Here is a 23,523-nt window from a genome sequence, read left to right on the forward strand (position 1 = left end):
TCAGGTTGTGTTCCACTTCAGACTGTTTTTTGTTCATTTAGAGTTCTCTGAATGAAAGAATCCTAGCATCACGTTGGCATCTGTTTACATCACTTTAACATCTCTCTGCATTTTCCATAGCCCAAATAATACAGCAGCTACAATTACACTACACAGTCTGCCCTGAATCAGTAGTCACTTATTAACTGCACTCACTCAATTCACAAAAAATGCCAGGGTAATCAARCTTCTGTCACCCTATCTGGTCTTCTGCACTGACAGAAGAGGTAAGCTCTAGGAAAACCATGAAACCAGCCTCCACACTTGCAGGACACAGTACCAGCATTCCTCAGCGTATATACAACTACAGACTCAAACACTGGAGATAGGGAAGCAAAAAAGCCCAATAAATGGTTTTTGCAGGTCATAAGGAGAAAGAAGAAAGATTTCACGATGTTCCTTTAGCAAAGCTAGATGACATACACAAGGAGAACACAAAGATGAACTTACTTTACCACTGGAGTGTATAGACAGTGCAGTCGACAGTAAAGCCTCACACCCTGAAAGAGGAAAGATGCATGGTGTTATTTTATTATTTTTGAAAAAAAAAAAGGCTGATAAAGAAAAAAAACACTGACTAACCAAAGCTATTTGAACACTGATGTCTCTACACAGCCAGAATTGTGTATCAATTACATTTTCCTTAACTCTTATCCCTCTTTGTCAAACGTTCTTTCCTCTTGCCCTACCTCCAGAAATTGAAAATCTATTTTATCTTTATTCTCTTCCCTTCCAACATTTTTCTATTAATCTTTCCTCACAGTCTATGAACTGATGTGCATGAGGAGTCCAGTTTATTAAACAGTATATGCACAGATATGGAATCAACAGAACTCATCTGACAAATATAATTATGAGGAACTGTAGTTAAATATTGATCTTTACTATCTGCTTAAACCATCATGACCACAGCTGCAACAGMCTTACTGTGTTATGTCCTATTGCCTTCTTTTAGGACCTTTTGTTATATTGGGATAGTAATCAGAAATCTGGCTGCAGGCACAAGTACACTGGTATTTTTTGCAAAGCTCAGCTTCTACAGTGAAGGTCTCCCATGGCTTTAGGTCTCCCATGGCTTTAATACAACAAAAGTAAAAAGTGGTAGACGTCTCCTATACAAAAGGTCACCAATATTTAGAGAAAACTCTTTTCAGGGTTATTATGAAAATTATTAGGTTCCAGCTAAGACTGATAACACAAACCTTGGACATGATGTCTTCCAATTCACTTCTTGGCTTGTAGGTTCCATCATCATAGCGAAATCTGTACATCACCTGTTCATTCTTAAACTGGTGCTTATCTGAAACTAAAACAACCGTACAGTAACTAAAAGGAGTCCTTTTTCCCCAGCATGTCCTTCAGAGACCTTGCACTTGGTCATATATAATTCTATACATAAAAATTAGCCGATTTCTGAAGAAGGCTCTYAGCTCTTCAAATTCTCCTTGTGCGTACACTGAAATGCATATTTCTGAATGGCTCCACCAACAAGAACTGTTTTCTGAATTTCCAAAAAACACTGACATTTCTTCCTTTTTACACCAGATTCAGTTCATTTACATCTTTGGAAGCAGCCCTGGTGAAGATATTCTGACTTCCTCCGAAGTGTTTTTAACCAACTGCCTCCAAAATCTCTGTTATCTCCATGCTAATGACATTTGTACAGCTCACTACAGCTCTGCAATTCCATAAGCACAGAGCTGTGCAGTGGGGTGAACTGCAGTTGTTAGAGGTATATTTCTACATTCTTTGTATTTAACACTGTCGCTCCTAAAATTAAACAATTATAAATAGTTTATCCTATCTCTGTTCAAATGTAAACCATTTTAAGAGAATATATAGGAGGGAAACCCTCATACTGAAGGTAATAATTACTAATTGGTAGAAATCATTTGTTTCACTGATTATTAAGYGGTAGTTTAATTGATAGGTGCCAGTGAGTGTTCCAATCTGAAGTGGTAATGTGTCTTTCAGATATCAAAAAAGTAGCATTGAAATGGCATTGTCCACAGATCAATTTAATGGAGGCCAGTTTATGACTACACACTGAAGCAAAGGAGGAGGGTATCTAGAGAACAGCAGTCAAAGCACACTACAGAAGTGCAGTAGCTTCCTGGTCTGTGAATATCATAATGAAAATTCCTCCTGCTTTTGGTGATGTTTTCCTAATTTCAAATTGTAAAATAAAATGTGCAGGATCAAGTGAACATCCTTTTGTATATGGTGGAATTTGCAGTCCATGTTAGCTATTGATATCTTTGGGAGTCTGCATGCTCTGGGTTTTGCATTTCTAAATCCAACTGAGAGCCAGGTCTGCAGAAAGCACCTTTTGGTCTGCTGTCTGGCACATAGCAGATCAGGTTCTGATCACTTCTGCTGTCTGTGACAGGTACCAGGACTTACACATCAGCAATTCCAGATAAAAGAGCCAAAATTCAAGGAGATGCAAAGGAAAGGGAGTGATAAAATGGACAGAGCTCAGCACTCTGTCACTGAGCAATCTTCTTTGGCCCTTCTCCTTAAGCAGGCTGAGAGCTCAGCAGTTTTCATCTGACAGTAATTTTATGCCAAGTGAAAACAAAAGATAAAATATATTGCTTAATGTGGAGTAGAGGTAATGGCTTCATTAGGGTTCATTCATTAYACACTGTATTTACATTCTTGCTACATAATGAGACACTATTCTTTTCTAATGATTTACCAAAGTTTAAAGGGATATTTCCTTTACTAAATTTAGAGTTGCAAAGACACTCTAATATGTAGGAATAAAAGTAATTGGAGACAGTGGTATCAGGAGCTCTATGTAAAGGCAATGTTAAAACTAAATCATATGTACCTTGTTCAGGGTGTCGGATGGGCACAATTTTCTCTGAAGTGTAAATGTGTATTTGGTGAAAAAGGACACTGATGACACAGTCCAAGTATGAAGTTATGTCAGGGTAAAGAGTCATGATGGAATAACAAGACTCCAAAGAGCTTTATGCATTGCAGGTGCACACATTCAACACGGGGGCAAAGGTGTGAGTGCAAAGAGCATTCTTTGTACAAAGAGGGCCTCTGTGTTTAAGTTCTCTAAAGCCACAATTATGGCCTGCTACTCAAAAGAGTTCAATATATTTGAGCTGGCATATAGTCTGACACAAATGTGATGTGATACGCCTCTCCCTATGCACTTTTGCAAAACTAAAGTCTTATTTTGTTACCTAAATAAATACCAAGTTCTTTCCAGTTTCTGGCACTTCAAAGTCTGAAAGTGCCTGACAGTAAGTCTTGGTACTTGGGCGTGGAAATATATGTGCATGAAGGATTAGGGGAGCTGCTAACATTAGCAGCAAGAGTGATTTCTCTGTGTTTTAGTTAAGCAAAGATAACAGACAGTATTTCCTTAACGGTGCTATTGTCATCTGGAAGACAAGTTTGTGGAGCTGYGACCCAAAAGATCAAAGCAAAACTAGCCTAATTAAATGGTTCCTTTATTTAAATCTCTTTCCCAGAGATTGTAAGGAAATGTAAGCCACTGGTGACTTAAGATCTGTAAGACTTATTGCTTTGATGTGCATTTTGCAGCTAAATTCACCTGAAAGTTAAAACACACAAAGTGCAAATGAATGTACACTTGCCTGTGTGCAGGTGCTGCAAAGAAATCAAGCTACTATAGGTATAAATGCCTTCAGAATACTCAGTGAATTCCCTTTTCATGACATGATATGCTCATTCCCATTAATACCAACGTCATTAAAGACTTTGAAGATCTGATGGGGACAGAAAAGCACTTGAAAGTCACATAAACAGYTGCAGTCATCTTTACACCCTCATTTCCAGGGCATTACTGAAATCTGGCATCTGTTTATGACAAGGAGTACTCACCATGATGAATAATGCCATTTTCCAGCAAGGCCTGTCCCAGGTTGACCCCTTCCTCTGGTTTGCTTATCTCTCCGATCTCTGTGAGCCAGGATACAAACTCGCTGCAAAGGGAAGCAGAACAGAAGCAATTAGCTCTTCCTCCCTGAAGAGAAGCAGATACATGTCTCTGCAAGTCGTCAGCCATCCACAGGTGACTCTCTGCTTGAATTAGAGTGCAAAAACTGTGGCACCTCTTTCAGATCCATACTTTTTTTTTTTTTTTTTTTGCAGAATATAACCTACACTTCTAGAGAAAATACTCTGCATAATTCTCCTATCTGGGATTTTTTTCTCTATTTCTTTTAGTTCCTCATAACGCTGACACATAGAGGAAAAGAAGGCTTAGCTGGGTCTACGGAGGTGCTACTAGAGACACTTATTTTAATGAGCAATCCAGACATCCAAAAGAGATCAGGAAAGCAAGATTAACTGGTGCCCTTTGAAACATCAAATTGCACATAAAAGTAAAGAGCTACTTCCATCCATACTATCCCTCCAAGCAGTGTCAATGGTCTGAATTAATTACATATGTTTGTCTTTCTTCAATGGGTCTGATTTTTTTCYTCAGTAGTGCAATCGCATTGGCTTTAACAGAATCACACCAGGGCTTATGACAAAAGATTCAAACTTACTGAACTCAAGCACAGAACAGCACAAGTCCCACTGACAGGTTAATTTAAGATAATTGACTGGAGTTGGTGCTTGGCAGATACTTAAATGATGCTTGACTTTATAGCCAAAGGTGTTAAGTCTGTCTGCACAWGCAGCACAAAGCAAAATCTCTCCCTGGTGAGGGGCAGTGCTGCACATATAGCAGGGAAAATAGCTAAAAATGTATAGACACAAGGATGTTCCTCATAAAAATATTAGGTATAGGAAAAAAAAAGACCTTACAAGCCTGATTAATGCAGCACTGCCAAAGCTCTAGGGGGATTTGATTTGTTTGCCAGGTTAATTAGGGATTATACTATTAATGTGTTAAATTCATAGAAAAGAACAAAAGGAATATTTGAAAGTAGAACAACATATGGAAAATCTGAGTTCAATAAAACACTTGGGTACTTGCCAATGTGCTGAGGGTTGCTGCTTATCAAAACCAGCATCCATGCCTCCAGTTGTGGGCTCTGAATGGAGTATTTTTAGTCTCTTAATGCTTATCAGAGCTGACTCATCTAAGCTGTAGGTAGCATTTGTATTTTGTCTTTAAAATAACAACAACAACCTCTTTCAGTGTGCTGAGAAGCTACTCTATAAATGTTATAGTGAAGAAAAAGCAGCAAAACCTATTCAGCTGTGCCAGGGGAATCCCATGGAAACCAGCAGCTTTGTGAAACCCCTGAAACCAGAGTGCTGTAGTGGTGAGTCAGGCTTGTTATCYTCTAAGGAAAGCTCATTCTCAACTTCCCAGTAATTTCAAACATTTTTAGAATAATTTAAAGGCTAAAAAATAGCATATAAACTAAAGAGGAGGAAAAATAAGACTGATCTTACAATTTCCCACTACTGGTAATAATGGGAACGTTGCCTGTTATGGAGCGCTCCATCCCAGGCATGCTGACCAAAGACTAAATCATTAAAGATCTGCAGCTGCCAACCACTCTTCACCAAGTGCAATGGGTCTATGACAGCACTTAAACCACTGCCCCAAAGTGTAGTGGAACACAACCACTTTCTGCCTTCCTGCTTCTTTCAGGTCAAACGTGTCCCCAGAGCTTACGGCATCATCAGAGTAAAGCAGTCTTCTTGAAGTCTGAAACCCAAAGCTTCTCCTAAGTCCCGAATGCTGCTCAGAAGTCCCTAAAGCTTCAGGGCTACAGGATTGTTTTCTTAACAGCTACGTTAAAGGTTTCTGTGGCATTTAATGAGCAAAACTCTCATGATCTTTCCAGCTGAGTTTTGAAAATCTCTAAGAAAAGAGATTCCACAACCTCTCTGAACAGCTTGTCCAGTGCCTAACTGCTCAYGGTGAAGGTTTTTCCTCACATCCAAACAAATTTCCCTAGTTTCAAGCTATAATCATTGCCTCTCACCCTTTCTTTGTGTCCTCTGTGGACACTCTGTCTCTATCTTCTTTGTAACTGCCCATTAGGTAGCAGAAAGCTGCAATTAGATGCTGCTTCACCTCCCCTTCTCCAGGATAAACAGCTCCTTCAGCTCTCCTCATACAGAGACACTAACCAAAACTGGGCCAAAACTGGATGCAATATCCTATGGAGAGTTTCACAAGGGCTGACTCGTGAGGGCTGGGAAATAGTTTTCTTGATACAGAAGAAATGCCACCAATTTTTGCTTCTACACTGCCTTCTGCCAGGCAGAAAGGCAACGCATTATTTCCTTTCCTGGTACGCACAAGGAATGCTGCCTGCAGTAGAGACAAGAGGGGAGGGAAGGGAAATGAATGGACAATCTGCCTCTCTGAACTTTTTGTCTTCTCACAGCCAATCACTTCAATCACAACCAGCTGAGGCAGAAAAGTCTTCTCAGGTCAACTCATGTGTCTCCCTGTGAGCCATGCAGGACGTTTCCCTACAACAGCCAAGCTGCTAATCTCTTCCTGAGTGTCTCTCCTGTGACGTTGATCTGGCCCCTTCATGGGGTCTCTTTTCGTAAGTGTCATCCTGAAGAATTATTTTGCAAGGCCTAGCCTCAGGATTTTTTTTTCATCCAGAAAATAAATCCCTACACTTCTAAYAGAGTCTCCTGATCACTTTCAATTGTATCTGTTGGACTGGCAAATACACACAAAAAATGGAAATCTCTACAACCCTGAGCSTGGGACAACTCTTCTGGATTTAAGCATTACCTGGTAAGCACCTGCTAGAAGAGGCGGCAGCTTGGGCCACCTGAGCTTTTGGAAACCTAAGTATTTTTTCTTACTTCTTTTGCTGATCTAAAACATCTGCTGTGAGTTACTGTAGAAAAGAACGAGCTGTTATTGTACAGCCTGTGAATGGTGTGGAAAAAAAAATAAGATTAATTTTAACAAATCACAACTTGTTAATGGAGGTTATGGCTTTTCCAATTAAGCTCCCCCAAAGCACATCTGATCTGCCTCACAGTGCTGTCCCCAGAAAATCCAGAGTCCATTCTTCTAATTGGTATGAAAAGGCCTTTTCAATTCAAATGCCACTTACTTGCCAAGAAAGCACTTGGGAACAGTACTTAATTTTCTCCTCCTGTCCTTGATAAGGTTCACTTTCTTGCTCATCATCATTTGGTATAGCTTCTCTCCTTTCTCTGCAATCATGACGTACGCATCCCTCTCCATTCCCAGCTTCAAACCTGGAATACAATGTAGAAATTCTTTCAGATCCKTAACATTGCATAGTGTTTACTCAAATTCAAAAGCTGACGCCAAACAAAATGCTGGATTCACAAAAATTACCTAATTTATTTTTCAAAGAAAGGACAAACTGGATTACTTATTGATCTAAGAACAAAACATATCTCTGGCAAGTTTAACACCAAGACAATGTTTTTTTCTCCATTGTCKGTGGAAATAATCAGCTCAAGAAGAAACAACTCCAAATTTACAGTCTTGTCGCATCACACAAAGTAGAATGGTCTACAAAACACAAACAAGTAAGTTTTAAAGAAAGATAAATCATATCTTTTGAAACTGAATTCCTACTGCAATATCACTCCTGATTCTTAAATAACTGCCTTCATAAGATTTGTCCAAGCATTTGGATAATGCTTGAYAAGGCACATGACTTTTTGAGCAATCTAATACTTCAAGCCAAAATATAGAACTGCTGAAATCAAATTGACATCCTTGAATACATCAAAGTCTGACAGGAACATTATTTTYTCATCCTTTCTTAATTAGCCTATTTACCAACACCTAGGCTAAAAAAATACATTTTGACAACCATATTATCTAGTTAAATATAAGAGACACTGAATGGCTTAAGGAAGGACAGATAATTGGATATAGAGAAATTTTCACCTCCACTTTTTATGAGCTTCCACATAGCCCATATTAGCGGAGAATTAGTCAGGATGATTATCTGAAAAGAAGAGATGTTTATGTAACAATAACTATCATTTTCTGGCACTCCTCACTTCAGATTTGTGAAAAGAGTCTGGAAAATGCACTTTACCTAGCAATAAAGAGCAAGTTGCTTTAGGAGGACAGGACACAAGAAACAATTACTTGCTGCTGTGCATGCATTGCCTCTTGTGGCATGAACAAATCATTCTGCTTTCTGGCTATGTTACTCTCCAGGCAATATGTGCATGTACGTTAGTGAAGGAACGGATTTAGACAGCCTATTTTAGGTCCTAAATTGAAGTGGACTCAGATGAGGAGCTGAAACTCTGTGTTTGAATCTTTTAAGGCTGAGGATGGCCTAGATCCAAACCTCTCACTTCCCAAACATGCTGTAAATACAACTTTGTTCATGCTGCCTTTTTTTACCCCCTCTCCTCATTGCTGCATCACACTGAAAAATGATTCTGCCTGACATGCCTGGTGTCAGCTAAGTGCATTAGGGGAGCTCTGATTATCTCTACCTGATAGAGCAGGAAGCGAGACTCACCAGAGATTGGTTGTCTTTACGAACATCTTTGAATCATGACTGGGACACTCCTGAATACAGACAGGAAAAATTTGCTTGCAAATCTAGAGGACTTGAGTCCAAAACAGAGCTCCAGATTTTAGACATCTCTAAGACTAGCTAGTGCTTGAAAATTGTCATTCTGAATTGGTCTTGGGCTCATGTACCTAAAGTTTAAGTTAAGCATTTATGCGATCAGTATCTTACTGCAAAGCAACACAGTTCAWGTTCAGTTAGGCTGAGCAGCTACTCCCAAAGAAGGCACACTGCTCATTTTCTAGTCTTACACTAAACCTGAAGAATAGAACGAAGAGTCTTCTGTGTCATCAGASCTGCTTTCTAGCTTTTGAAAATGCTTAATGTATTTTAGAGATCTGCTGTGTGTTCCAGAAAGTAGTCTTGTGCAACATTCGTCTGCAAACACAGCGTTTCTTTCATGTGTCCAGTATCTGCCCAAAGATTTTGGCTCTGCAAATTCCCTGGCTTAGTGCCATTGGTCTTCCAGCCTCTTCTTCCTTCTCCTTCCCGCAACATTGCAATTCAATTCCCTGTTCAGGCTGACACATGTAGTCGAGGCTAATTTGCCAAGAGAACTTATGATAGAAACCAGCCTGTGTAATAGTAAACGCTTCACGCTGGTCTTACATCACCGAATTCCCCAGGCTCTGATGTAAAGGGCAGACTGGAATGCACATCCTACCCAGCTCATCCTGCTGCACTGGGAATCTCACCAGGCTTTCTAATGCAAACACTGATAGCTCTGTGACTCTGCAAGTGCTCTGATCCAAAGATCTTCCAATAAGGCCAGGAATGTCTGCCAGAATATCCATGTTTATCCCGAGTTCCTGTCATCAACTGCCACATCATAAAACTACATGACAAAAAGCGTCAGAAAAAAAAAAAAAAAAAAAAATCAGAATAGACAATACTGCATGGAAAGCTTTGAGAACTTTTCTATTAGGGAAAAATTCTTCCATCCCTAAGATTTTTTTTAGTCTCCTCCCCATATTCTCAGGATTCCTGTTTAAATGTGATTTATTTTTCTAGTCTTGTCTTTTAATTTCTTATCAAATTTCTCTCCTCACACATTTTCCTTGATACACAGGAAATTCCACAGAGCCCTGGTGACCTCGTAAAACTCACTCTGAAATGAAAACATGTTGGATCTTTAGTACTCTGGTATGATTTAGCACTTTGAGCATAGAACTAAGAGCCAAGAAATGTTTTTTATTTAAAACAAATGCATGATGTGAAGAAACAGGGTCTTCATCGTATGGTGGGATACAGAATTGATCAGTTAGAACAGATCACCAGCTCAGAACAGTAGCATGGTGCCTTTAAAGGGATAAATAAATAAATAAAACAAAACTGATTCTCTCTGTTGCTTTCAGGTGATTTCTAGCTTTTAATGCAGGCCTCAGTTAAAACTTTTTAATTTAAACCATGACTGATCTACATTTTGAAGTTAKATTCCTTGCTATACTTAGAAGGTACATTGTGGTTCATACATGAGAAGGTATGCTAGATATGTTTGATATTCTTTGRTAACAGCTAGCACTGCAATGTTCATTGCCTTTAACAGATTAGATGTCCTCCTCCAACAAAGTATTGTAATACAAAAATTGAGGTTTGGACTTTCAAAGGAGATTTGATTCTCTGCTTTAACCAAATTTCAGCAACAGGTCTGTAACTCTCTTCAAGCAGTCAAAAAAAACTAAAGCAGTGTTGCTTAGCAAGTGCCAAGTCATATTAAAAGGCTCTCACACTCATTTCTTTGAATATTAGCATATATGAGTGGCTATATATTTTAATAGAGATGCATCTGCAGAAARGGAAGTCACTTCTGAAAGTCAAAATTGTTTAATAACAGCATAAATGTGAGTGAAACTCAAGCAGCACATACAGAAATATTTATTTTGATTTGAAGTCTGCCTCAAAACTGTAACCTTTTGTTTTCTTTTTTCTATCAGTCACATACTTAAACACATACACATCATTTTGCCTCTGCACAGAAGTTCAACCAGTGCATTAGAAGATATGTTAGCCACTTACTTTCCCTCTGCTCCCTCTCCTTGATGATAGCATCCAGCCACTTCTGTTTGTCCTCTGCAGTCTTGGCCATACAGACAAACCACTTGTTCTTGGCCGTGTTGTGGATCTTCCAGCCGTTTGTCACGGTGTAGCCGTTGCTGTGGTAATCTGCTGTAAAAACCCAAAGTGCAAGGCACACAGTGAATGGAAGGCCTGGTCCTTTAATGAAAGCAAATCCAGGTGGGACACCTTTCCTAAAGGATCACTATTTGAAGAATCTAATTTTGGGAGGTGTTCCTCATGCATCTTCATTCATCTCACTGATTGTGCATATTCCTGGCTGTTACTGACMACCCTGGGAGAACAAATATTAATAGAAATACCCATCGTCAGGCTGTTCAACTTGAAAAATCCAGCACTTGCCCAAACTAGGTGAAAAAGGTGTGTGAACAGGGGTCTTAAGGACTTCAAGGAAGTGCAGCCTCACATTCAAGAAAGCCCTGGCAATTCTTGCCGTGCCACGAGCCAGGGCAACGGGGAAGATCCAACCTTGGCGCACTGGTGACCAAACTGCCATTCAAAAGAGACCAGTATTTTTACCCTTGCCACAGTGCTTTGCCCAGAAAAAAGTGAAAAGRGAAAACACAACTCTTGGTGATAAATATGATCTACTTCTGCCCAAAAGAGCAAACATTTGGCAGGAAATGAGACTGCTGACTAATTGCCAAACCAGACCCACTGATAATTCGAATCCCTTTAAATCTTTAAATCTCTGCCTATATTTTCTTTATCGTTTCCGTTTTAAGAGTGATATTTTGTAATTTCATGTCACAGGCAGAATTAAAATATTTTAAACACAGTGACATCATTAAAAAAATGTCCATTAAGTTTGAGATTATTTTTTCTGAACTCTCTGAGGATAAGAGGTAACTTCTTGCACTGTAAGAATTTTTCTCCCCAGGACACTGGAACTCATGAGACAGCATTTGTTGCCCACAAGGACATAATACTAACTCCTGACTTACTCCAATAGGAGAAGGGACAGCTGTGGCTCTTGTGAATGGAACCAAAAATCCATTTGTTCTAGGTGTATAGATCAGAACACAGGAAGAGTAAATGCAGTAGCCACTCCTATACTTCAGTCATGGCCACACATCCCGATTTGATGCTGAGGCTAATACTTGGGTAATATTTGGTCTTCTCTCTAAATGAGAAGTAGATTTGCTAGTGATGTTATTACAGCTGTAAGGGCTTAAGACATAAGAAAGGAAATGATGGAAGAAAGATGCAGTATCTTTCTCCAAATCAACTTGGATTAGGAGAAAAATAGACAAGCCTTTTTATACACAAGCTCTTCCATGAGGTCATTTCAGAATGAAAGACTAATGCCTGAAAGTCTGTCCATTTTTCTAACTCTATAAATTAGTCTAATAAGGGAGACAACAAAAGTTACACTGCTTCCTAAAATTTCATTTAAAATACCATGAAGGACACGGCTAAGTACCTTTGTACCATCATCCAACACAAAACAGGGACCTGCTGTGTTGTTAAAAGACCGAATTTGATCCTTACCTGTTCCATCTTCCACATTCTCCACCTCCATGACTTCTGTATTTATTCGGCCCCTGAAGATATAAAGGGACCCATTGATTGATTTTGTCCGTTTGGATGCCTTCTTCCCAGCAACCCTGCAATTAGGATTAAGACTGTTAGTAAACACTTCATATAAGTAAACAGTGAAATGTATGCAGCATACAGATAATAATGTAAATAATGTGAATGTAATATGAATGTAATATGAATGTAAATAATCTGAATGCTCAGTCCGGCCACAAAGATAACTGGGGAGCAATACCAGTGCATTGACAGGAAGCTTTTTCTGCAAGACTACATGAAAATGGAGACACCTTTATGTTTTGCATTCCTGAAGACTGAACTCACTGAAATGTCAACAAAACTGTATTGCATGTTGCTTTGGGATGAAAATTCTGCTAATACCTGACAAAATATCCTGTTTGTCCTCTTTGCTCACTACACTTTGGGAAAATTTGCAGTGCATGCACCGACTTCCAAACTCAGAATAAAACATGTAAAAAGACTAATGTCACATGTTCTAAGCATGTTAGATGTCTCTGCTTGCGGCATTTAAATAGTMTTGCTTTAGACAGTTTTGCACCAGAGTTTGTATACTTACACCTAAGTTTAAGTGTCTCTGTTTTAATGCCTTAAAAAAGAATTCCATTTATTTATGTTCTAGGTTTTTATGTCTCGAATAGGTTTAAAACTATCCAGCTGACACCTGCTGAGCTTCAATATCTAAGAACAACATTGCTATGTGAACCAAAACACAACTGGTCAAATGATCATCATTTGAAATGGCAGGTGTCCAAACTCTGTACAGTGATGGGATTGCTGGGGCAACTTGCCAGGAGCTCACAGGATTCAAAGAATATTGCAATAAAAAACAGCTGTGGAGAAAGTTACTGTCAACATGAAATGCCTATGATAAACTGAGGTGAGAAGAGAATCATTATGTTTTTCTGAGCAATTTTTCTTTTTACAACTAGCTTTAGTGACAAATACACCTTTGGTGATGACCAGATACGTATATGCAGTAMGACTGACAGGGACCAAGATCGTGGAGCTATTAGATCATTTCCTAAAGATGATTGTCRAGTCAAAAGAAAAGCTGTCCTGGCAGCCTTAATAAAGCCCTTCAGATACTCAGCCCATTTCCCCACATGAAACATATTGTTCCTGACATCAGGATTCAATTTAATAGCAGACTATGATACTGCTAAAAACACAAAACAAAACTCACTCYTGAAAAACCTATGTCATCAGTTTGTCAGACTTCTCTAAGCTTCTGCAAATGATGAGATTGCAATCTTACAATTAAAAACATAGATCTTCAGTCTGATTATATATAAATATATATATATGTATGTATGTCTGAAATGRTGTACATATGTATGTATGTCTAAAATAAGCTACTTATTCTCCTGTAAGAAGATGTGATGCCCAAATTCAAATGTCTGCATAGCTGGCACTGTAATGAAGACTGAGGTCTGAATTCTGATTCCACTTTTCAGTCAGAAACAGGTACAGCGATTTGAATCTGATAAGCACAGTGAGTGACAGAAAAATCAAGTCATTCAATTTTGAACTGTGAACAGATTCCGTTTGTCCAAAACCTGCTTCCCGCTAACACGTCCGTTGTCTGGCCAAATGACCATGCTGTCACTACTGGATACACACTCATTTCCATCCTGGACTAATTATAAACAGCAGCTAGACAGAGGAAAGATCCAAAATTAAAGTTGCTCAGCAGTCTCTAATTATATTTTTACATTAGACAATACTCAACAGACTTACTAAAATACTTTGCTTTTAACAGAAATCAGATTCTGGACAACTCAGTTTGTTCAAACTCCATTAATAAACAATAGTGATTCTTTGTGAAAAGCAAAGGGTTACAGCAGCCTCCTCTTACACTGAGCCAAATACAGAGTAGCTCAGTAATGTCTCCTGCACAAAAACAGTTACTTAAAAGGTAGTGGAACATTTTGTTTCCTAAATCTCAGTATTCCGGGAAAAGTGCCTAGATGGCAGGAGGGACTAGGCCAACCCGAACTACAAACAGAACTAAAAAGAAGTTTCGGAGAGCTCTGAAGAAGTAAAATATTAGATATAGAGTTGAGCTGGTCTTTAAGAGGAGTAGTTTTCTGGTAGAAGACACACAGATTTCTGAACTCTGCTTCATGTGGAAGTTTGGATTTTGAAAAATCTGGAAAACTGTTAATGTGAAATGTTTTATCTCTCTTGCTTCATTTCAACAAAATCAGACTGCTTCATTTAGATAAGATTAGAAGCTATATGAACTGCACATCAGATTGAGCTGGATACATGTTTCTTATACAATCGCAATCAACAATTGAGTTGGTGGTTCAACTCGTCAATGACCAAATAAACAGCTACAATAAATAGGTACAAATTGAATAGCTGCAAGAATATAACAAGGAAAGAGGAGGAGAAGCAGCAGAGAATGCAAAGTAAATTAGGAAAGACCAATATGTGAGAATGAGACTGGAGCAGTGAAGGTGGAACGCTTAAGAACTGAAACCCAGTTTTGGTGCACAAACAAGCTGCCTTCCACATTGCCAATGCTATTTTAATAATAAAGAGTAGGCGTTAATAAAGCTACAGTATTAAAAGGTGGAATGATGCAGAAATTAATGTTCATAGAATAAGGAAGGAAGGCAACATGCAGAGCATTTGGGCTGCAAATGCTGAACAGTAACTTGCTGATCTTCACCTTTTCTTCACCACTCTGTCCCCTGCATCCACCTGCTCTCCTGCTCTTCCACTTTGCTCTTTCTTTTTTCATGGCACCTTCTCCCTAGAGCAACTTCACACTGGAAGCTGGCAAGGCTCCTTTCTTCACAGCACTGCAGACCCATGGAGAAGCTGTCCAGATATTTCTATGCTGTTTTTSTACATTCTATCAACTTCTGCCTTTGGACTGTGCACTTCTCAAGAAGTGAACCCCATTATTGTCTGCTGTATTTACCTCACCATTTAGTGAATCTGTTTGGTCATCAGTAAGTGGGTAGCAACAGCCCAAAGCAGAGGAAAGGAAAACATGACATATTCATCATTCAACCTTAAAGAGCAACAGGAAAAGAGCTTATCAGTGATCTTTCTTCCTACATATAAAATGTAGGTCCCACTATAAAACTATAAAGACAAAGGAACTCACCTGGATTTCCTCTTGCAATACACCAGTAGATTGTCAAATAAAAAGAACATTCTCTCTTGGATATTTCCTGCTGAGATTTTTAACAAAGTCCCTTGAAGCAAGAGCTGTGTGCAGATATCTGTCAAATTTGACCCCTAAAACATAGAAAATAAATCTTGTTTATTGTTAACATTTTAGTGTTCACAAAGAAGYCTTTTTTCTAAAATTTTGTTATTTATCTGCATGTCATCAACATACCCATAAGCAGGAAGTCCTCAATTTCTTAATGTGGTTAAACACATCAGGCTCTCTCTGGATTACAAATATTTTTATGGAATCCTCATATACTGCGATAAATCTTCACTATCCTACACAGGCCTCCTCTTTTTTTTTTTTCCAGAAGAAATCTTCCACTTCTGAGGCAGCTGCATTATGACTTTCTTTAGAACATTAATCTTCCCTTCATACCCTGAGCTACCATTGCAAGTATCTCAAGTGATGGCTTTAGGAATGCTCTATAAAAGGATAATGGTATTTCCCTAATGTTTTGGCTCTGATAGTGACATAAATTGGTATTAACGTTCTCTCTGGAAAATCACTGCAATAGTGATATGTCTCTTCAGATTCTTTTGTTAGCAGCATATGCAGCTGCTCTCCCTTTACGGAGTTCTCATTAAACTCCTATGCAAGATAGGAGCATRTCCATGAAAAGCAGAGTTTGGATCTCACACGCTCTTCTTTAGATGGCTCTAAGCCATTCAAATGTTATACAGATTATTCCTAGGAAAAAAAGATCCTATGATTCTTGCAAAAGGGCCTTCAAGGACCAATACAGTAGACTCAAATTAAATGAACCAAAGGGCTGTCCCAACTTGCCCTCAGAATGAGACAACTCCATCTGTCCCCACATTCAGAGGCACCAAGGGCAGATTCTGCTCCTCTAACTGCTCCACATTGACCAAACAAGGTTGGTTGGGCTAGACGTTAGTTACCAGCCCTAAGTTCCTTGGTCTTTTATTACTTCATAGGTATGAGCGCATCTTATTAACAAAGATCACTTTGCAGAAAAATACCTTGCAGCATACGAAACATTTCCCATGCAGTTCTAGAATTCATATCATTTTCTGCATCCCTATTTGAGTTGGAAGGAAGACCAACTTCTTACTGTAATGGTAACTTCCTTCCACACAGCCAGCAAGCAGATAAGGAAGTATATGAGATAACACGAACCACTGCCTTGAGTTTTACTGGAAAAGAGAAATGACTTTGGATTGCAAGATGCCCGTTATCAATGAAACTGCTCGACTGGCCAAGGTCTATTAACTCTGTACTCACAAATACAGCAAAAATTCTGTAAAACACAGTTAGTTCTACTTAAAAATACTGAAGAAAACTGTGCACAAGTATGAAATTCATCTCCACCTAAAGAGTTGCCTCAAAAAGATTAGCTTGAAAGGATTTAAACATGACATGAGTCAGTTTTGTTCAGGAAAGCAGAGTCCGCTGCCATCCAGCTACTCGGGAACAATCATCAATTTTAATCAGCCTTTCTAAATGCAGTGCAGTCACTCTAGAGGTGTGAATGAAGCTTTGATTACATTATTTTCAAAATCAAACCTTGCCAGCTATGCTGCCCTCACCTCACTTCTAGTTAAGAACAAAATAGATATTCTTTAAAAGATGCCACGTTCGTGGCACTGTTTTTGTGTGTGTGACATATACATGTTTCTGTATCTTCTGCATTTATTGATGGGAAAACTAGCTAAATGCAGTATTTCCATCTGGTGTCTTGATATGTTTTTCTGTTCTTAATGATTCTACAGTAATGGTTAATACGGATCCACAAATAAGCACTAGCTATTTTGAAAGTGACCCCTATGGCCATATGACCAAATGACCATATCCAGGAGAAGTCACCGTATCTCAGAATTGTGAACCATAATCCCTATTTACAAACACATGAACAGGAACAGAGACACTTTGCATGTACAACATACAAAAAAAAAAAAAAAAAGACTGCTGCTCAAACATTTTACCAATGTGGAAATCAAAGTTACAGAGCTCCTGAACATCAAGTACTTAATTTCCCAAGAAATGAAAAGACAATAAAAGCAATGAACACAACAATATTAATAATCAGGGTCAATCTTTTACTCATATGGGTATCACTGATAAAAATCATCTAGCCTATTTTGTGCAGGAAGTCAAGGCAAATCATCTCAACAGTTGCTTCTTGCCTTAAAATCTAAGAATCTTTAATTTTTCATGAGACCCATCATGATGGTATCACAAAACTGTTGATGCATTTCCTGTTTGCTCTTGACATAGCTACTCCACATTTATAGCAATCTGCAACATCTTTCTATAGCAAAAAATACAGTAAGAAGATTTATTTGATGTTTTCAGAGACAAGACAGGATTTCGCACCTCTCTGAGTGGGACTAGGCTGCGGGCAAGAAAAACAATACAAAACCATAACCCAATGCTGGTAGAACTTCAAATTAGAGCCAATTATAAAATGATTGACCTGCTTGAGTGCTAATGCCTCTTACAACTCATCCTGCTCCCATGTGATGGGGATTTTGCTTCTCTCCACAATTCAGACCAGGGCATCATTGGGATTCTGCATATTGCAATTGTTCAGTGAAAAAAATTCCTAAGGACTGAAGAAGGGGAGCTCTCCCCACAGAATAATCAACATATAATTAATAGAAACAGTATACCAATTGGTTCTTCACTGGAGAAATAAAAATATTCTATCCAAAAGATGCCCTTTTTGTACAACTCTCTTCTCCCCTTGTTTAAAACTAATTTATGTTTTCCAGAAAGATTAACCCGAATCAAATCGGCCAGTTTGCAACTAATCCATAGCGTGTATCTACCAGGAGCCTGTGCATTCCAGAAGGATGAATGTGAGCTGAGTTCATTATGGTGAACAAACCTCTGACCAAGCTGCAGCCCTTCAGAGGCTTCCCAGACACGGTCCAACGTCTGTATCTGCGTCTGCTGGTGGGAATGGCTGTATGAGAGTGGAAGCTGCAGCCTGGTAGCCAGCGGTGTTGAAGAAAAAAGGTGGAACTGAGAAAATGTTCTTAAGCTTTTACAGCCATTAGTTAATTTACAGGTGACTGAAAAGACCAAGAAGATGATGAGATGCCATTGAAGCAAAAGGATGTTTTATCATCCTGCATGTGGGAAATCCTGACAGTGGCACTGATGGCCACAGGAGGAAGTCAAGAGCAAGATGGTCCCATTGGGGCAGTTGGAAGACAATGCACAGCCACAGGACCAGTGAAACTGCTAGTTTACTCCAGAGGCACTAGACAAAATGAAGATTTTTCTAAATTAGGGGAGAATTTGTAACAGAACTTAGCGTTGGGTTGACTGCACAGCCCCCCGGTCAGGCTGCTGCCCTTAAAAACATAAAAGCCTTGGTCATAAGWAAGCTCATGTCTGCTGACTTTTCACAGTTTAGATGCCTTTGATTAAAATGGTTGTCATGGTTTGACAAGGAAGCACCTTAGCAAATTATTATGTATGGTATATAACCTTATTTACAGGCCACTGATGTTTCAGAATTCATATCAATGCTGAAGGGAAATTTTCTATTTCTGACTGCTGTCAGATAAACTGAAAATAAATCTGCCATATATACTTTTCCGCCCACAGGCAGGTCTGTGGCTGCTATGCTGCGTTGCCAAAGCTAAGCATTTACTTAATTCAGCAACTGCACCTTTCTATAGGAGAGGAATTAGGAGCCTTTCTTATTAGAAGGAACTGAGACACACATCTGAAAGGACTCAAATCAGTATTTACAGACACAACACTTTGCTTCGGAGTCATAATTTGCAAGASCTTGGCAGTGTGGTAACCCGAGATAGGAGGCTGTCAATCACTTTCCATCTTTATTCAAAGAGAAAAAAAGCATCATGTTTGGCACTGGCCTGTATCAGTGATGCATAAAGCTGTTTGTCCTCCTTTGAATATGCCAGTAGCAGATTTAGAAATGTTCCACAGCTTACTGGAAGTGAAAAACACTCCTTTGTTTTYGAACTTTTGGGATGAATATATGTGTATATATAACAAATCTGAAAGAGGTTTCAGCATCAGAATATTGCTGTAGGTTAGTTAAAAGGTTAATTAAAAAAAAAAGTGGTAAGTTTGTACATTACTTCATGTTTGACATCACGGACACTTGCAGAGTCATGCTTGAGACTCCAGAGTCCAACTCCTACCTCTCGCCTAAATGACCCCGAGTTGCATCGAACTTGAAACAGTTTTAATTGCTTCTGGGAGCCTTGCTATACTGAACATCATATGACTTTGTTAGCTGAGCTTGCTATCCAAAAAATACACAGCTGGATATCTGGGTCACTCTTGCAACTTYAGCTGGATGCCAAGAACATCCCCCAGGGCAAAAAAGAGCGAGGTTTAAAACATACACAAACTAAAAAAAACAAGCTCCAAATGAGTCATGGAGAGCACCCAAGAGTCTGAACATGAGGAAGTTTTCATGACCTCCACAAAGAGGTCCTCAGCTGACAACAGTCAGCCTGGACATTTCAAATGCCCCTCTCCCCAAACGCCCACGCCAGTCTCTCCATGAGGCCATTTACCACCATGGACTCCATGTGGAGCAACTCCCAGAGGTTTCCAAACTCTACTGACTGACTCAAAGGCTTCAACAAAAAACATCACACCACAAGCACATCTTGTGTATATTCCCAACTTCCCAGTATTTCTAGTCTTTGGCTATTTTTCCTGGATTTCCTCTTCCCACACGCTTTACACCCTATTTCTTTCTCTCATTTTCYTCTCTTCCACAGTAAATGACTCCACCTGTAGAGTTCCATCTATTAACAAACACAGTGCTAGAACCACATCCTTGAATAACTTAACTAGAGCAAATACAAACACACCAGCTGCTGTCTAATCTCATTTTTATTTTTATACAGGAAATCTGTATAAAGCTGAGGTAACTCACAAAGCTCCTCGAAAAACTAGAGACTTGAGGAATGAGGAGAAATTTGTGCCACTTAGACCACTCCTGAATTTCACCTTCTAGGTTTGTCTTTCAAATGACATCTACCTGTTTGAAATTTCAGTCCTTTCCAGCTCTTTTTCACAACCCATTTGTTCTGCTACAATTTAGCAGCAGCCTGCACACCCAAAATAAACACCAACTTTGAAACCCATCATGGTGATGCCACCCACACTTCGGAGTGCATTTCCAGACCCCCCAAGGAACAGAAATCCCCCYACGCAGTAGTATGAGTCACTAAACTTTAGTTTGTTGGACTGTGCAGGGCAAGAAACTGCCTCCAGGGCCCTGGCTAGGCCCACATCTTACCTCCCATCCTTCAATGTGGGACTGCAGCTGCTCAAGGGCTTCCAGTTTCTCCATCTGTCTCTTGGTCTCATTGATGTTTGTGCAGACTGTCTTCATTGCCTGCAACGCATTCTGGACAGCTGGGTGATCAGGATGCTTAGAGGGGGTCCTCTTAGCTAGTTCCTTTAAGAAGGAAAGAAAACATGCAAAATAAAGTTAGAGGTGGCACACAGAAAGCCCAAACACAAACACAACATTAAATGCAACCCCAAAGGAAGATGCCAGAAACACTGCTGAAGTAAAGGGGAGTGAGCACGTTACTGCAGATGCTGCTCTCTAAAAGGTTCTTCATCTGAGCAGGGCTGCTGCTTTATATGGATGCTGCTAAATAAATGAAGGTATCACATGTTGTTAAAAATTAAAATACTGCATAAAATAATAAGAGTCTCCCCAAAAGGCAAACACTCTAGAGTGGGAAGAGAGCACCAGCCCAGCTAAACTGTGTCCACTGAAGTACAACAGTGGGAAAACTTGGAATTTAACAATATTCACCAGTTTGGCAAAAGGGGTAACCACTGTCAGCTCACAATTAATCACTTTTTAGACCAAAGGTAGTTTATAGCTAGCCACAATTGGATAAAAACACATTAAAGAAACCTTAACCAAGGCTGATAATTTCCTCTCGATACATAATATGGTGTTTAAGACCCACATTTCTAAGTTGGCTGGAATACTTCACATTTTCTCTAGGTTCTGTTTTGCTTCAACATGTTATTTTGTTATTTTAAAGTCCAGTGACTAAATGGCAAAGTGCTGCCCAATTGCATCATTTTGCACGAGAGAAGAGCCTGAATGCAGCCAGGGAGCCTGCATGGCAGCATGGTCTGAACAGAGCTGAACTGCTTCAATCCGTAGCCTGTCGTGCTCTCCAACAAAGTTTAAAACATAGATGCCTTTCGTTGGTCCCATCAGGACATTAACCTAAGAAAGTRTCTCAGCACCACATTAAATTTTGCCATATTGGCACTGGGTTAGAGGTCCTTGTACCACACTAACCTGCTTGGCACTGACATGCTCTGACTTCTTGTGTGATCCTGAGCATCACTGGGGCTTCCCTTCCCTGAGCTGGGAGCATTAACACTTGGACTTTGGCAGCACTTGGAAAGGTGGTAGAGAGAAAGAGAGCAGGTGGTAGCCCTTGGATATGACTGTCCTGTCCCCCCAGAAAGCTCATGGAGCCCTTTCCTTCCATCTCTGCTATTTCGGAGCTGCAGAGCCCAAGCTGCCTTTCTGCCTTGCTTCTTAGTCTTGCACCAGTGGTAAAGGAGAGCAGTTTTTGAGGATGCCTCTTGCAGGGCTCTCACCCTGCTCTCCTGGAGAGCTGGGGTTTTAATGTTTTTCTGGGTGTTGACTCACACCTTCAGAAAGGCAGCACATGGAGGCTGCAGTGCTCGTGCAGAGGTTCCTAAAGCTCTTTTCCACAGGATGCCACAGCAGCTGTGCTGAGCTCAGGGCATATAGAGGCAAACCAGACTTTTTAAAAGTCAAGAAATAAGCAGTGACTTTTCATTTAGCACACAGGTGGAACCGTAAGTGCAACAATACCACCTTTCTAAATGAGAAAGGCAAAGGTTCTTTTATTCTTGATGGACTCTCAGGCCTACCTTGAACATGCCCTCTTCAACATTTGGTTTAGATTTTCTGGATGTCTGGCAGCCCGGCTGGAATTTCAGAACAGATGCAGCAACATCTGAGATGTGCCAGACCTACCTTCCACACGCAACAAACCTGATGTTTTCAGGATACATCAAACAGGTTTTATATGTGCAGGTACGACTCACTGTTCTTACAAGACTAGAATTGTAACTGTCAATTACAACAAATTTGTCCATTTCTTCCATGACTAATGCTTGAAAGTCACTTCCCAAAATTGATAAATTACTTTAATCTAAAAATCAAATAGTTTTTGACTTCCCGTATCCCTCTCACAAAAATCAGATGCTAAAATAGTCTTCTACCAGATCCCCTTTCAGCTTTTATCCTACCACGCTAAAATACTTTCAGACAAACCCATGCAACAATTCTATTTGCGTGTGGGAAGCTTGGGGTCCCTAGGCAGCAAACTGCAGATTGCCACAGACTCACACAGCTCCATTTGGAAGCGGTAATTTGTGCACTTAACCTTGGAAGAAACAACGTTAAAACTGCAGGGCCACAAGGTAAAGCTCCTGCATTTGGATTCTAAAAGCTTCCTTGGCTTCCTATACCCATCCAAATGTATTAATGCTTAGGAAATGAGCGTGCAGGAAAAGGCCATGTTAATGGCTTGAATGCTACCTTATTTCCTATTAACTGTACCGAGGAAAAAAAGAATTCTCCTCACAAATCTTTGGCTATGTAATGCAGTAAAAGGATTTCCAGCTTGAGCATTTGAGTCTCAGATGCAGCTTTTAATAGCTTACAGCTAATAGAGCAACAAACATCTTACGGAGTCCAAATATAACAACCACATCACATAGAAATAAAGATGCATCAGCTGCTCACGCATTCGCCTGTTCTCTAATTGTGCCTACCCCAGAAAACCTACACTGGGGGAGCTCCCAGCAGAGAGGTTTGCACAGGAAGGTGCAAAGAGGTGGCAGGGGAGATGGCGAGCGAACAATGCAGGCGGGCAGAGGAAACCAGAGGTTTCTCAAATGCAAACACACTTTTAATATTTCCTAGCAGAAAGGATGTTATTCTGCTGAACTGATCTTTCTGCAACAAGAAGTCTCCGTCACCCTTCCCCATGTCTTCTCCTGCCCCACAAAAACAATAGCCAGTACACTTCAAACTGACAACCCAACACATGGTTTGCAGCTGAAACATGCAGACCTCTGCATTTTAAAATCCCTTCTCCTCTCTGCCTCCTTGGGAGGACC

At 39.8% G+C, this 23,523-nt stretch overlaps 1 protein-coding gene across 1 annotated transcript in view; it reads right to left on the bottom strand.

Moving 5' to 3' along the window:
- The window catches only part of PREX1 (phosphatidylinositol-3,4,5-trisphosphate dependent Rac exchange factor 1), a 137,033-nt gene that overhangs the window by 39,107 nt on the left and 74,403 nt on the right, over positions 1 to 23,523 (bottom strand). Inside the window, exons 6-13 of the mRNA XM_026042018.1 lie at positions 20,624 to 20,785; positions 15,295 to 15,428; positions 12,108 to 12,223; positions 10,557 to 10,706; positions 7,080 to 7,227; positions 3,907 to 4,007; positions 1,242 to 1,345; positions 490 to 539 (exon numbers count right to left, since the gene is read on the bottom strand). Coding sequence (XP_025897803.1) covers positions 490 to 539; positions 1,242 to 1,345; positions 3,907 to 4,007; positions 7,080 to 7,227; positions 10,557 to 10,706; positions 12,108 to 12,223; positions 15,295 to 15,428; positions 20,624 to 20,785 — 965 coding nt within the window. The remainder of the gene's footprint in view (positions 1 to 489; positions 540 to 1,241; positions 1,346 to 3,906; positions 4,008 to 7,079; positions 7,228 to 10,556; positions 10,707 to 12,107; positions 12,224 to 15,294; positions 15,429 to 20,623; positions 20,786 to 23,523) is intronic.

The sequence above is a fragment of the Nothoprocta perdicaria genome, unplaced genomic scaffold, assembly GCF_003342845.1.
Source record: "Nothoprocta perdicaria isolate Ctin4 unplaced genomic scaffold, notPer1 scaffold_3, whole genome shotgun sequence".
Taxonomy (NCBI): domain Eukaryota; kingdom Metazoa; phylum Chordata; class Aves; order Tinamiformes; family Tinamidae; genus Nothoprocta; species Nothoprocta perdicaria.